The sequence below is a fragment of the Ranitomeya variabilis genome, chromosome 5 (assembly GCF_051348905.1).
Source record: "Ranitomeya variabilis isolate aRanVar5 chromosome 5, aRanVar5.hap1, whole genome shotgun sequence".
Lineage (NCBI taxonomy): Eukaryota > Metazoa > Chordata > Amphibia > Anura > Dendrobatidae > Ranitomeya > Ranitomeya variabilis.
Window position 1 is genome coordinate 187,872,521 of NC_135236.1, and position 15,040 is coordinate 187,887,560.

General features: G+C 53.0%; 1 protein-coding gene across 4 annotated transcripts in view; it reads left to right on the plus strand.

The window, feature by feature from the left end:
- LOC143775467 (lamin-B3-like) overlaps positions 1 to 15,040 on the plus strand; it is an 84,407-nt gene that overhangs the window by 754 nt on the left and 68,613 nt on the right. For all 4 annotated transcript variants that reach the window (XM_077263631.1, XM_077263630.1, XM_077263629.1 and 1 more), the window contains exons 2-3: positions 6,689 to 6,845; positions 9,435 to 9,560. In XM_077263631.1, coding sequence (XP_077119746.1) covers positions 6,689 to 6,845; positions 9,435 to 9,560 — 283 coding nt within the window. The remainder of the gene's footprint in view (positions 1 to 6,688; positions 6,846 to 9,434; positions 9,561 to 15,040) is intronic.

The following is a 15,040-nucleotide window of genomic DNA, read 5'->3' on the forward strand; positions in this document are numbered from 1 at the left end:
GCAGGCCAGGTACGGGGAGGTGAGGGCTCGGGTACTGCAGGCCAGGTACGGGGAGGTGAGGGCACCGGGTACTGCAGGCCAGGTACGGGGAGGTGAGGGCTCGGGTACTGCAGGCCAGGTACGGGGAGGTGAGGGCACCGGGTACTGCAGGCCAGGTACGGGGAGGTGAGGGCACCGGGTACGGGGAGGTGAGGGCACCGGGCACTGCAGGCCAGGTACGGGGAGGTGAGGGCACCGGGTACTGCAGGCCAGGTACGGGGAGGTGAGGGCACCGGGTACGGGGAGGTGAGGGCACCGGGCACTGCAGGCCAGGTACGGGGAGGTGAGGGCTCGGGTACTGCAGGCCAGGTACGGGGAGGTGAGGGCACCGGGTACTGCAGGCCAGGTACGGGGAGGTGAGGGCACCGGGTACTGCAGGCCAGGTACGGGGAGGTGAGGGCACCGGGTACTGCAGGCCAGGTACGGGGAGGTGAGGGCACCGGGTACTGCAGGCCAGGTACGGGGAGGTGAGGGCACCGGGTACGGGGAGGTGAGGGCACCGGGTACGGGGAGGTGAGGGCACCGGGTACGGGGAGGTGAGGGCACCGGGCACTGCAGGCCAGGTACGGGGAGGTGAGGGCACCGGGTACTGCAGGCCAGGTACGGGGAGGTGAGGGCACCGGGTACTGCAGGCCAGGTACGGGGAGGTGAGGGCACCGGGTACTGCAGGCCAGGTACGGGGAGGTGAGGGCTCGGGTACTGCAGGCCAGGTACGGGGAGGTGAGGGCACCGGGTACGGGGAGGTGAGGTCAGCGAGTACTGCAGGCCAGGTACGGGGAGGTGAGGGCACCGGGCACTGCAGGCCAGGTACGGGGAGGTGAGGGCACCGGGTACGGGGAGGTGAGGGCACCGGGTACGGGGAGGTGAGGGCACCGGGCACTGCAGGCCAGGTACGGGGAGGTGAGGGCACCGGGTACTGCAGGCCAGGTACGGGGAGGTGAGGGCACCGGGTACGGGGAGGTGAGGGCACCGGGCACTGCAGGCCAGGTACGGGGAGGTGAGGGCTCGGGTACTGCAGGCCAGGTACGGGGAGGTGAGGGCACCGGGTACTGCAGGCCAGGTACGGGGAGGTGAGGGCACCGGGTACTGCAGGCCAGGTACGGGGAGGTGAGGGCACCGGGTACTGCAGGCCAGGTACGGGGAGGTGAGGGCACCGGGTACGGGGAGGTGAGGGCACCGGGTACGGGGAGGTGAGGGCACCGGGTACGGGGAGGTGAGGGCACCGGGTACGGGGAGGTGAGGGCACCGGGCACTGCAGGCCAGGTACGGGGAGGTGAGGGCACCGGGCACTGCAGGCCAGGTACGGGGAGGTGAGGGCACCGGGTACTGCAGGCCAGGTACGGGGAGGTGAGGGCACCGGGTACTGCAGGCCAGGTACGGGGAGGTGAGGGCTCGGGTACTGCAGGCCAGGTACGGGGAGGTGAGGGCACCGGGTACTGCAGGCCAGGTATGGGGAGGTGAGGGCACCGGGTACGGGGAGGTGAGGTCAGCGAGTACTGCAGGCCAGGTACGGGGAGGTGAGGGCACCGGGCACTGCAGGCCAGGTACGGGGAGGTGAGGGCACCGGGCACTGCAGGCCAGGTACGGGGAGGTGAGGGCACCGGGCACTGCAGGCCAGTTACGGGGAGGTGAGGGCACCGGGCACTGCAGGCCAGTTACGGGGAGGTGAGGGCACCGGGCACAGCAGGCCAGGTACGGAGAGGTGAGGGCACCGGGCACTGCAGGCCAGGTACGGGGAGGTGAGGGCACCGGGCACTGCAGGCCAGGTACGGGGAGGTGAGGGCACCGGGCACTGCAGGCCAGGTACGGGGAGGTGAGGGCACCGGGCACTGCAGGCCAGGTACGGGGAGGTGAGGGCACCGGGCACTGCAGGCCAGGTACGGGGAGGTGAGGGCACCGGGCACTGCAGGCCAGGTACGGGGAGGTGAGGGCACCGGGCACTGCAGGCCTGGTACGGGGAGGTGAGGGCACCGGGCACTGCAGGCCTGGTACGGGGAGGTGAGGGCACCGGGCACTGCAGGCCAGGTACGGGGAGGTGAGGGCACCGGGCACTGCAGGCCAGGTACGGGGAGGTGAGGGCACCGGGCACTGCAGGCCAGGTACGGGGAGGTGAGGGCACCGGGCACTGCAGGCCAGGTACGGGGAGGTGAGGGCACCGGGCACTGCAGGCCAGTTACGGGGAGGTGAGGGCACCGGGCACTGCAGGCCAGTTACGGGGAGGTGAGGGCACCGGGCACAGCAGGCCAGGTACGGAGAGGTGAGGGCACCGGGCACTGCAGGCCAGGTACGGGGAGGTGAGGGCACCGGGCACTGCAGGCCAGGTACGGGGAGGTGAGGGCACCGGGCACTGCAGGCCAGGTACGGGGAGGTGAGGGCACCGGGCACTGCAGGCCAGGTACGGGGAGGTGAGGGCACCGGGCACTGCAGGCCAGGTACGGGGAGGTGAGGGCACCGGGCACTGCAGGCCTGGTACGGGGAGGTGAGGGCACCGGGCACTGCAGGCCTGGTACGGGGAGGTGAGGGCACCGGGCACTGCAGGCCAGGTACGGGGAGGTGAGGGCACCGGGCACTGCAGGCCAGGTACGGGGAGGTGAGGGCACCGGGCACTGCAGGCCAGGTACGGGGAGGTGAGGGCACCGGGCACTGCAGGCCAGGTACGGGGAGGTGAGAGCACCGGGCACTGCAGGCCAGGTACGGGGAGGTGAGGGCACCGGGCACTGCAGGCCAGGTACGGGGAGGTGAGGGCACCGGGCACTGCAGGCCAGGTACGGGGAGGTGAGGGCACCGGGCACAGCAGGCCAGGTACGGGGAGGTGAGGGCACCGGGCACTGCAGGCCAGGTACGGGGAGGTGAGGGCACCGGGCACTGCAGGCCAGGTACGGGGAGGTGAGGGCACCGGGCACAGCAGGCCAGGTACGGGGAGGTGAGGGCACCGGTAACTGCAGGCCAGGTACGGGGAGGTGAGGGCACCGGGCACTGCAGGCCAGGTACGGGGAGGTGAGGGCACCGGGCACTGCAGGCCAGGTACGGGGAGGTGAGGGCACCGGGCACTGCAGGCCAGGTACGGGGAGGTGAGGGCACCGCAGGCCAGGTACGGGGAGGTGAGGGCACCGGGCACTGCAGGCCAGGTACGGGGAGGTGAGGGCACCGGGCACTGCAGGCCAGGTACGGGGAGGTGAGGGCACCGGGCACTGCAGGCCAGGTACGGGGAGGTGAGGGCACCGTGCACTGCAAGCCAGGTACGGGGAGGTGAGGGCACCGCAGGCCAGGTACGGGGAGGTGAGGGCACCGGGTACTGCAGGCCAGGTACGGGGAGGTGAGGGCACCGGGCACTGCAGGCCAGGTACGGGGAGGTGAGGGCACCGGGCACTGCAGGCCAGGTACGGGGAGGTGAGGGCACCGGGCACTGCAGGCCAGGTACGGGGAGGTGAGGGCACCGGGTACTGCAGGCCAGGTACGGGGAGGTGAGGGCACCGGGCACTGCAGGCCAGGTACGGGGAGGTGAGGGCACCGGGCACTGCAGGCCAGGTACGGGGAGGTGAGGGCACCGGGCACTGCAGGCCAGGTACGGGGAGGTGAGGGCACCGGGCACTGCAGGCCAGGTACGGGGAGGTGAGGGCACCGGGCACTGCAGGCCAGGTACGGGGAGGTGAGGGCACCGGGCACTGCAGGCCAGGTACGGGGAAGTGAGGGCACCGGGCACTGCAGGCCAGGTACGGGGAGGTGAGGGCACCGGGCACTGCAGGCCAGGTACGGGGAGGTGAGGGCACCGGGCACTGCAGGCCAGGTACGGGGAGGTGAGGGCACCGGGCACTGCAGGCCAGGTACGGGGAGGTGAGGGCACCGGGCACTGCAGGCCAGGTACGGGGAGGTGAGGGCACCGGGCACTGCAGGCCAGGTACGGGGAGGTGAGGGCACCGGGCACTGCAGGCCAGGTACGGGGAGGTGAGGGCACCGGGCACTGCAGGCCAGGTACGGGGAGGTGAGGGCACCGGGCACTGCAGGCCAGGTACGGGGAGGTGAGGGCACCGGGCACTGCAGGCCAGGTACGGGGAGGTGAGGGCACCGGGCACTGCAGGCCAGGTACGGGGAGGTGAGGGCACCGGGCACTGCAGGCCAGGTACGGGGAGGTTAGGGCACCGGGCACTGCAGGCCAGGTACGGGGAGGTGAGGGCACTGCAGGCCAGGTACGGGGAGGTGAGGGCACCGGGCACTGCAGGCCAGGTACGGGGAGGTGAGGGCACCGGGCACTGCAGGCCAGGTACGGGGAGGTGAGGGCACTGCAGGCCAGGTACGGGGAGGTGAGGGCACTGCAGGCCAGGTACGGGAAGGTGAGGGCACCGGGCACTGCAGGCCAGGTACGGGGAGGTGAGGGCACCGGGCACTGCAGGCCAGGTACGGGGAGGTGAGGGCACCGGGCACTGCAGGCCAGGTACGGGGAGGTGAGGGCACCGGGCACTGCAGGCCAGGTACGGGGAGGTGAGGGCACCGGGCACTGCAGGCCAGGTACGGGGAGGTGAGGGCACCGGGCACTGCAGGCCAGGTACGGGGAGGTGAGGGCACCGGGCACTGCAGGCCAGGTACGGGGAGGTGAGGGCACCGGGCACTGAAGGCCAGGTACGGGGAGGTGAGGGCACCGGGTACAGCAGGCCAGGTACGGGGAGGTGAGGGCACCGGGTACAGCAGGCCAGGTACGGGGAGGTGAGGGCAGCGGGTACGGGGAGGTGAGGGCAGCGGGTACGGGGAGGTGAGGGCATCGGCTACATCGGGATACACTTAATTATAATATCCCTGGGGCCCACGTTGATCTGAGAAGGAGGGTTCCGAGCCCCCAGTGAGGAGTGCAGTGTGCTTGTGAGACCCTTTCCATTCTATGGAGTGACAGATGGCTGAGCTTTCAGACCCTTACGTTGGTTATCCAGTAAAAATAAGTTATCACTGGGGATGAATGGGCCCATTTTATTTCAAAGTTCAGGTACTAGAACTGCACCCAAACTTCAACCAGAAACCCATTAAAGACTATATGGACCCCCAAAACTTTCTCTCCAATGGACAACCACCACCACCACCACTCAACTGCGACCATTGCAGCGGACTTCCGGGATAAATCCTTGTTCGGCATTTGGCACTGGACACTAACTGTCCGGTATTGACCCCAGACTTATAAGTTCAGGTTCGCTGAACTCTAGTTATCACCCATCATTTACTGATCGGTTGAGGTCTGAGCTCCAGGACCCTCACCACCAATCAGTAGATTAGGGAATTTTTATCACTGAGGGGTCACTTTTATCCCCAATACACGATAGTGTCCTCATATTCATTCTCTATAGGGCTGCCAGGAATAGTGGAGCTCAGCTGCCCCCATAGGGAAAGATTGGAGCAGTAGTCCGAGCATCAGTAACAGTCAACCAGCCGATTCTGCCGGGGAGAAAAGTCCCCCATTCTGCTGATCAGTGCAGGTTCCAGCGGTTGGACCTCCATTAATCATTTACTTCTCAACTATGCTTGGGATAGGTGCTAACTTTTTTTTTTTTTTCCTTTTGGGTAAATCCTGGAAGGTGCATTCACACTGACCGATTATCAGGAATATTCCTAGGGATGCTTGTTTCCTGAAAATCGTGCAGCGATGAATGAGCAAAACGTCTGATCTTCGGGCGAAATGATCTTTTGGCGACGTAAAAAATGATCGTTCTCCGCAGCACATTGTCCAGTGTAAATGAGAAGCCGCTAATGCACACCAAACAATCTGTTACTGATTGTTCCAAGTAAATGGGCTAAGTTACCTCCAATTGGCAAACATGTAGCCAGTCAGTGGTCGTTTAATGCTGCAAATCATAGAATGGAAATGAGACCTTAACCTCGATTGGAGCAATGGTCGCACATGTGACCACCTCTGCTTTCATCCAGGGTACTTGCGAACCCTGGTTCTTGAGTGGTCACACCCCCGGCAGTCATTCTTTTACCTTCAAAATAACCGTTAAGTGTTGTTTATGGGCGATCCCTTTTAGGGTTCATTTACAAAAATCTATTTTTCATCGTTGTACACCAGAGAAATCTCACAGACCAACTGCAGCCTATGTCCCGGTGCATAAAAAAGATCTCAGCATGTTAGTTTGGTCAAATTTCTGGTCTAGTGCACATAAATTGCAGGCAGCTCCTGCACCAGGCCACTTTGCAGAGGAGCACATGGATCTAATCATGTCCTCAGTATGCAGACGTGCTGGTCCACATTGTTCGGTGCTCGCCTAAACTGAACCGTAGGGTGTGTTTACATTAGTTGTCTGGTTGCAGCGACAAAACAGTTAAATCCATGCTCTAAATTGTTACATTTCATTATCAGATCTGTGGGGGTCCGACACCCCTCAGATTGTCTGCTATCACTTTCGATGGCGGCTAGATGTGGAACAGCACAGCACCATTCACACATTTTAGCTTAGTTAATTTTGTTGTTGGCCCAAACTGTTTACTTTCTCCAAATCGCTGTAAAATGTTTTGATATTTTTGGCACAATTTGCATCACATTTTCCAGTTTGTAAATGTTTACATTCCACCGATACCTTTCACTCTGGCCGCACAAATCTCCCATATCTTAGTATTAGTAGAACTATAGCACAAGCTGACATGTTGGCAATTGTCAATCTCATTTCAGAAATAACAGGAAAGAATCCGACTTAACGTTGACACAAAACCAACTCCGAGGTCTTGAAGCCAAACTAAATACAAAAGAAGCTGAGCTTGCCACTGCGCTAAGTGCCCGGAGGAGCCTGGAAGATCAGAATCAGGATCTGAAGGGACAAATAATCACTGTAAGTAGCTGCTGCTAATCATTCTCCCCGGAGGGCTGCTGAAATCTGGAGGCTTAAGGCCCCGTCTCACATAGCGAGATCGCTAGCGAGATCGCTGCTGAGTCACAAGTTTTGTGACGCAACAGCGACCTCCATAGCGATCTCGCTATGTGTGACACGTACCAGCGATCAGGCCCCTGCTGCGAGATCGCTGGTCGTGTCGGAATGGCCTGGACCTTTTTTTGGTCGTTGAGGCCCCGCTGACATTGCTGAATCGGTGTGTGTGACACCGATCCAGCGATGTCTTCACTGGTAACCAGGGTAAACATCGGGTTACTAAGCGCAGGGCCGCGCTTAGTAACCCGATGTTTACCCTGGTTACCAAAAAAAACAAACAGTACATACTCGCCTTTCGGTGTCCAGGTCCCTTGCCGTCTGCTTCCTGCTCTGACTGAGCCGCCGTACAGTGAGAAGTGAGAGCACAGCGGTGACGTCACTGCTGCTCTCACTTCTCACTGTACGGCCGGATCTCAGTCAGAGCAGGAAGCAGACGGCAAGGGACCTGGACACCGAAAGGCGAGTATGTACTGTTTGTTTTTTTTGGTAACCAGGGTAAACATCGGGTTACTAAGCGCGGCCCTGCGCTTAGTAACCCGATGTTTACCCTGGTTACCCGGGTGCTGCAGGGGGACTTCGGCATCGTTGAAGACAGTTTCAACGATGCCGAAGTCGTTCCCCTGATCGTTGGTCGCTGGGGAGAGCGGTCTGTGTGACAGCTCCCCAGCGACCACACAGCGACTTACCAACGATCACGGCCAGGTCGTATCGCTGGTCGTGATCGTTGGTAAATCGCTTAGTGAGACGGGGCCTTTAGCCTGACCTTATAGATAATCTGTGGGGATGAACAGACAAAAACTGGAACATTGTGAGATTATCTAAGTATTACATGCAGTATTACATGCAGATTTCACCTGTTCATTGCAAAGGATAAAATCTGAAGCAAAAATCCTCAACATTTCAACAAGCTAATGTGAGTATTTGTAAAATAAGCGGCATGCCCCCAAATCTGTGTGGAAAGGGTTTTAAAAAGTAATGTATCTAGGACCAATCCACTGTGTTTGAGCATAACCGTATGATCTCCAAAAATAGTGACCAGGGTAATTTTTGTGTGTTTGGGTGTAAATTGTAATAAGTGTCATTGTAATAATCCAGGCAAACTGAATGTGTGACCCTCATCTCAGATGTGTTGTCGCTGCTGTTAGCTGGGTGATTCCATGTTGGGGAGCGCAGTCACGTGTCTCCAGGAGCACTAGCGTACATTTACACTGCCTTTGTTGTATCTGTGCAGTGACTTCCTGACCTTTACCACATCACCTGCCCTTCATGTTTTGTTGGAGTATCATCAGACCAGGTGACCCGAGGTTATGGCAGTGACGTCACATAGGATGTAGCCCCCCACTTTTCTCAAAGTGCTGTCTCAAGCTGTATGTTTTCTGCACATTATAATGATTTGCAGCAAACTGGATACAACAGTGAAATAATAGACTTTAAGGCCCCATATACATTAGACAATATCTTTGGTTTCTACTGGAAATCTAATATGTATTAGGGGGCTCCTGACAATGGAGATGAGGATCTGACATTCCAGGTTTTGGACTGCCGATCCTTTTGTTCTCGGAGCGATAAGCCACAGCTAGAGATTTATGTCAGTATCCCTCATGGTGAGCATAGAGGCGCCTAGCAAAGGGAGCTCCTGTTTATGGGAGAATCATCGAAATGGCTGCCAACCAATCGGCCAAGCCATCATTTGTCTGACAGCTATTTAATTTGTCTGGGGCGCATATGTTTTCGTAGTACTGGGCGCTCCAGAATCATCCATGTGTGCATTCGCAGAGAGACCCTGTGGACTTCTTGCTGCAATTTTTTTATGTTAGTCCTTTTCCACAATAATTGAGAGGGAAACCTTTATTCGTGTATATGCCCACAGTGCTTCAATTCCAGCAGTGAAGCCGCTTCCAGAAGAAAACAAACTTTTTTTTTTTACCGAAGTGTGTTTTGTAGTGGCTTCCTCGTGGTTTCAACTACATAGAATAGGGGCCGTCCAAAGAATGAAGATGTTAATTCTTTTTTTAATCTCTTCATGGTTTCCGAATACTTAAGTTGTAAAATAAAAAAAAAAAAATTTTTTTTAGAAGAGTGATAATGTGCACAGCAATGTAGTTTTTGCATTGCTGTGCATTATGTTCATTTTTGCAATGGCGTATTTCTTTGTGGAATAGGAATGCCAGCAGTTTATTTTGTTAAGGTATAAACAATTTGGCCCAATATATTAGGAACCAAATCTGAAAGATATATATATTTTTTTTACAGTTTGGTCTTCCCCCTTCAATGCTTATATGAATGAATAATGACGTCCACTGTGCGATGAGGCGATGGAAGAAGTCACATTGTATTTCCTGTCCCTTTTAAAAAATGTTAAAGTAAATATTTTCTGTTGTCTTATAATAAAAAGTAGATTTAGGATTTGTATATAATCCAGATTTTTCTGTACTGAACATGGACATTAGTTCAGTTTTATATTTATGTAATTGACATTTAACTCTTTTTCAGCTTGAAAGTTCTTTAAGAGAAACAACCAAGCAACTTCATGATGAAATGCTATGGAGAGTTGACCTGGAAAATAAGATGCAAACGCTCAAAGAACAACTGGATTTTGAGAAAAATGTTCACAGTCAGGTAATGTACACGTGGTGTGGATACAGGATGGGCTGAGCTGTTTGCTCTCAGGTTGACCTAGTACCACAGGGACAACGTGAGGCCGGCTAATGGCTATGTCTTGTAATGACTGCTATGCTGGGTTACTTGTGTAATAGACCAGTAGACTTAGGCTGTGTGCCCACGTTGCGTTTTGTATGCGTTTTTGCAGCAGCGGAAGCGGTTAAAAAAAAACACGCTTAAACCAGCATTCCCATGCAATCCTATGGGATTCCGCAGTTGCTGTGCCCATGTTGTGGATATTCCCGCTGTAGAATCGCATAGCGGTAAAGTCCGCAGCATGTTCATTATTTCTGCGGAATCGTGGCGATTCCGCCGCCTTAGGATTGCATTGAAACGCTCACTTTACGCATGTGGCTATGCCCACCATGCGTAAAGTGAGCGCTTCATGTGCGGATGGTACCCGGGTCTGGAGGAGAGGAGACTCTCCTCCAGGCCCTGGGTACCATATTCCTGTAAAAAAAAAAAAAAAAAAAAAAATTACAAAAGTAGGGATATTCTTACCTTCTGATGGCCCCCGGAGTCCTCCCGCCTGTCAGCGGTGCATGCGTCAGCTTCTGCTCCCAGGGATGCATTGCGCGAATCACCTGAGATGGCGTCGCGGTCACACGACCGTGATGTCACAAAGGTCCTTTGCGCAAAGCATCCCTGGGAACGGAACGTACCGGGAGCGCCGCTGAGGAGATCGGGGGCCGTCAGAAGGTGAGAATAACCATTTTTTTTTTTTTTTTAACGTTATATCTTTTTACTATTGATGCTACATAGGCCGCTTCAATAGTAAAAAGTTGGTCCCACTTGTCAAGCACTATGCTTGACAAGTGTGCCAACCTGTCTATCAGTTTTCCAAGCAATGCTTCAAATTGCTTGGAAAACGCAAGTATTCTGCAAGCTAAAAACGCTTGTGTTTTGCGGGAAACCGCATACGAATTCCGCATGTGTTTTCCCCGTAGCAGGGAGTTGCGGAGATGCTGTGGACATGTCCGCAGCATGTCTACAACGTGGGCACGTGGCCTTAGTCTAACTTTAAGCAGCCACTTATGTTAATACATCCCTTCTGCAGAAATCTGTAAATGGGTTACAGTGCTAGTTCAGACAGGCTAGGAGAGTTGAGAACTTGGCCCTTGGCCTAGGACCACTCATAAAGTCCCATGGCTTCCAGTACTACCTGTATGCGGACGACACTCGGGTCTACCTCTCTGGCCCAGATGTCACCTCCCTGCTGTCCAGAATCCCGAAGTGTCTGTCAGCCATATCCTCCTTCTTCACCTCTCGCTTCCTAAAACTCAATGTAGACAAAACCGAATTCATCATCTTTCCCCCCACCTCACGTATCCCCCCCTACCCAATCTATCTATTATGGTAAACGGCATCACGCTCTCTCCCGCTCCTGAAATCCGCTGCCTCAGGGTAACTCTTGACTCTGCCCTGTCCTTCAAACCTCACGTCCAAGCTCTTGCCACCTCCTGTCGCCTCCAACTCAAAAATATTGCCAGAATCCGTCCCTTCCTCAGCCCACAATCTACCAAAACTCTTGTACATGCTCTCATCATCTCCCGCCTCGATTACTGCAACACCCTCCTCTGTGGCCTCCCCGCTAACTCTCTTGCACCACTCCAGTCTGTCCTCAACTCTGCTGCCCTCCTAATCCACCTCTCTCCTCGTTACACCCCTGCTTCTCCCCTCTGTAAATCCCTCCACTGGCTCCCAATTCCCCAATGAATCCAGTTCAGACTACTAAAACTGATCTACAAAGCCATCCACAACCTGTCCCCTCCCTATATCTCTGAACTAATCTCCCAATATCTTCCCTCACGTAATCTTCGTTCATCCCAAGACCTCCTACTCTCCTCCACACTTATTCGTTCCTCACACAATCGCCTCCAAGATTTCTCCCGAATATCCCCCATCCTCTGGAATTCCATGCCTCAACACGTCCGATTATCCACCACCCTCGGATCCTTCAGACGGAACCTGAAAACCCATCTCTTCAGGAAAGCCTACAGCCTACAATAACCGAGCCGCCGCCTCACCCCTACCTTCTGTCTCTTCCCCACTATCCCATAGAATGTAAGCCCGCAAGGACAGGGTCCTCTCCCCTCTGTACCAGTCTGTCATTGTAAACCTGTTTACTGTAAATGATATCTATAACCCTGTATGTATCCCCTTTCTCATGTACAGCACCATGGAATTAATGGTGCTATATAAATAAATAATAATAATAATAACTTGACACCACCATATTTTATGATGATCCTGGGTCTGATTTAGCATTTACGGGTTCATGCGTAGTAAATTTTCCAGGCTAAAATTGCTACCTTTTCTGTGAGGTGATTTATACACCCTTCATGATACCCGGGGTACACTTGGGGCATAAGGGGCAAATTGTAACAATTTTGAATAGATGGCATACGTTTCAAATACAGTCTAAAAAGTGCCATATTTGTTAATTTGCATGCTGTGATAAATTTGGCTCTTCTTTAGACACAGTTTGTCTAACATTACACCTTCTATTTGTTGGCTTAAGTTTTGCCAGTTTTTTGCACCATAATGTTGGTACACGATGTAGCATTTTAATCTGCAATCGTTCTCCTGCTGTCACACCTCTTTCCAGTTAGTCAAACCAACTAGTCAAGTAATGTTTTGTACATGACGTCAACACCCAGAAAATAGAAAAGAACAAACTATTAAAAAATAATAATAATCTCTTTATTACGCATTTGTGCGTAAAAACAAAAAAAAGCATCCTATTCATATGTAGTCTTTTGAGCATCTTTTTAACTACTTCAGGTTTCCAAAGATAGCAAGTCATGAAGAGAAGTGACCTGACTCACGATTCTTCTTTATTAGTGATGAGCGAGTGGTCTTCGAGTATTTGTAATTGCTCGGAGATTTAGTTTTTGTTGACGCAGCAGCATGATTTACATGTGGGGGTTGCCTGGTTGCTAGGGAATCCCCACATGTATTCAAGCGGTCTATCAGCCATAAATCATGTTGCTGAGGCGACGAAAACTAAATCTCCGAGCAGTTATAAATACTCAGACCACCCAAGCGTGCTCGGGAAAACCCGAGCAATGAGTATACTTGCTCATCACTATTCTTTATGTATCTTCCACTCTAAGGGCTCATACTCACCTGCGAGAAACTCAGATGAGTCTCCCACTTCAATACCCCGGCGCTGCACTCAGGAGCGGAGCGTGAGGCTGCATGTATTCCTATATGGCCACACGCTCCGATCTGAGTGCCAGGTATTAACATGCGAGACTCATCCGAGTTTCTCGCAGGTGAGTATGAGCCCTAAGACCCGCTATACTGTACATGTGCGTCATGGTGATTGCATCGGCGATCGCCGCCAGGTGTCAGCTGATTCTGACAGCTGACACCCAGCTCTCAGTGCCAGGAGGAAAATGACAAGTTCTTCCACTCCTTAATGAAAATGCCAGGAGTTAAATCCTCAGCTTCTAATTTTTTTTTGTCAATGTAAATGGGTGATGAAGCAATTCCTTCAATCCAGCCACCTGTGTCCATTGACCTTCATTTAGTGTTACCTGAGGGTTGGCGATGTCTACAAGAAAGTGTTTCAGCTCATGCAATCGCTCAGTCTTTAACCCCTTAACCCCCGGATCTTTTTTTGTTTTTCTCCCCCCTCCTTCCCAGAGCCATAGCTTTTTTTTTTTTTTTTTTTTTTTTTTTTTTTTTTTTTTGTCAATATGGCCATGTGAGGGCTTATTTTTTGCTGGACGAGTTGTGCTTTTGAACTAAAACATGAGCTTGAAGGATTCTGGAGTCGGCTTGAGCCAAGGGTATTGATAGGATGCAGGCTGTCATGGAATCCAAAAGCGACATGCCTTCCCTGAGCGTAGGAGATCTCATGTCTCTGAATATCTTGACCTTTGTTATTAACCCCTTCGTGACCATGGGATTTTCCGTTTTTCCGTGTTTTGTTTTTCTCTCCCCTCCTTCCCAGAGCCATAACTTTTTTTTTTTTGTCAATATGGCCATGTGAGGGTTTATTTTTTGCGGGATGAGTTGTACTTTTGAACGATACCATTGGTTTTACCATGTCGTGTAACAGAAAACGGGAAAGAAATCCAAGTGCTTAGAAATTGCAAAAAAGTGCAATCCCACACTTGTTTTTTGCTTAGCTTTTTTGCTAGGTTCACTAAATGCTAAAACCGACCTGCCATTTATGATTCTCCAGGTCATTACGAGTTCATAGACACCAAATATGTCTAGGTTATTTTTTTTATCTAAGTGGTGATAAAAAAAAATTCCAAAGTTTGCTTAAAAAACAAATTGCGACATTTTCTGAGACCCGTAGCGTCTCCATTTTTCGTGATCTCTAGTTGGGTGAGGGCTTATTGTTTGCATGCTGAGCTGACGTTCTTAATTATACCATTTTTGTGCAGATATGATCTTTTGATCGCCCTTTATTGCATTTTAATGCAATGTCGTGGTGTCCAAAAAAAACCCTGTAATTCTGGCGTTTTGATTTTTTTTTTTTTTTTTTTTCGCTACGCCATTTAGCGATCAGGTAATTTTTTTTTTTTTTTTTATTGATCGGGAGATTCTGAATGTGGCGATACCAAATATGTGTAGTTTTGAGTTTATTTTTGCTTTATTTTGAATGGGGCGAAAGGGGGGTGATGGCCGGAAGCGCTTGTTAAATGCCGCTGGCAGTTTGACTGCGGCATTTAACTAATAGACGCGGGTGGATCGCAATTCCACCCGCGCATATCGCGGGCACATGTCAAAGCTGTTCAAAACAGCTGACATGTCCCGGCTTTGAGGTGGGCTCACCGCTGAAGCCCACATCAAAGCGGGTGATACTTCCATCAGCATAATAGTGTGTCCGATGGCAGTGAGTGGTTAAATGGGCGCTGCCCCACTGAGTGGCTTGACCCATAATTGCCCCTTTTCCAGCAAGTCTCTTCAAGATGAAATCAATTTTAGGGATTCTGGCAGCAATAACCAATTTCCTCACTTTGCCAATCATAGTTCTGTTATTGCTAGCTGCAGCGTGTGCACAACACAGCGCATGTGATGAACATGAGAAAGCTATGAAGCAGCTTCAACAATATCATCTAATTGTAAAGTATCATTTTGCTGTTCTGTAGTAATATCTGTTTGTTCCTCAGAGGACTGTGGTCTTCCATCTTAAACATACGGAATCTGAAATTTTCTTCTAGCTGCTGTTCACCTTCATTCTCATACATCAGTTTAATTGTACTTATCATGTCTGAAGCTTTGTCAGTTACAATAGCAAGAACCTGTTCTTTTTTGAGTTCATAATTAGTGATGAGCGAATTTGTTCAGAAAACTATCGCCAAACATAAATTCGGCACAAATATGGCACATTCGGATTCGTGATCCTAGTGTCATACAGTAGGGGATCTGACTTTCAAATTGTTTGAAGCTTAACTATTGTCATACAGGCCTCATCC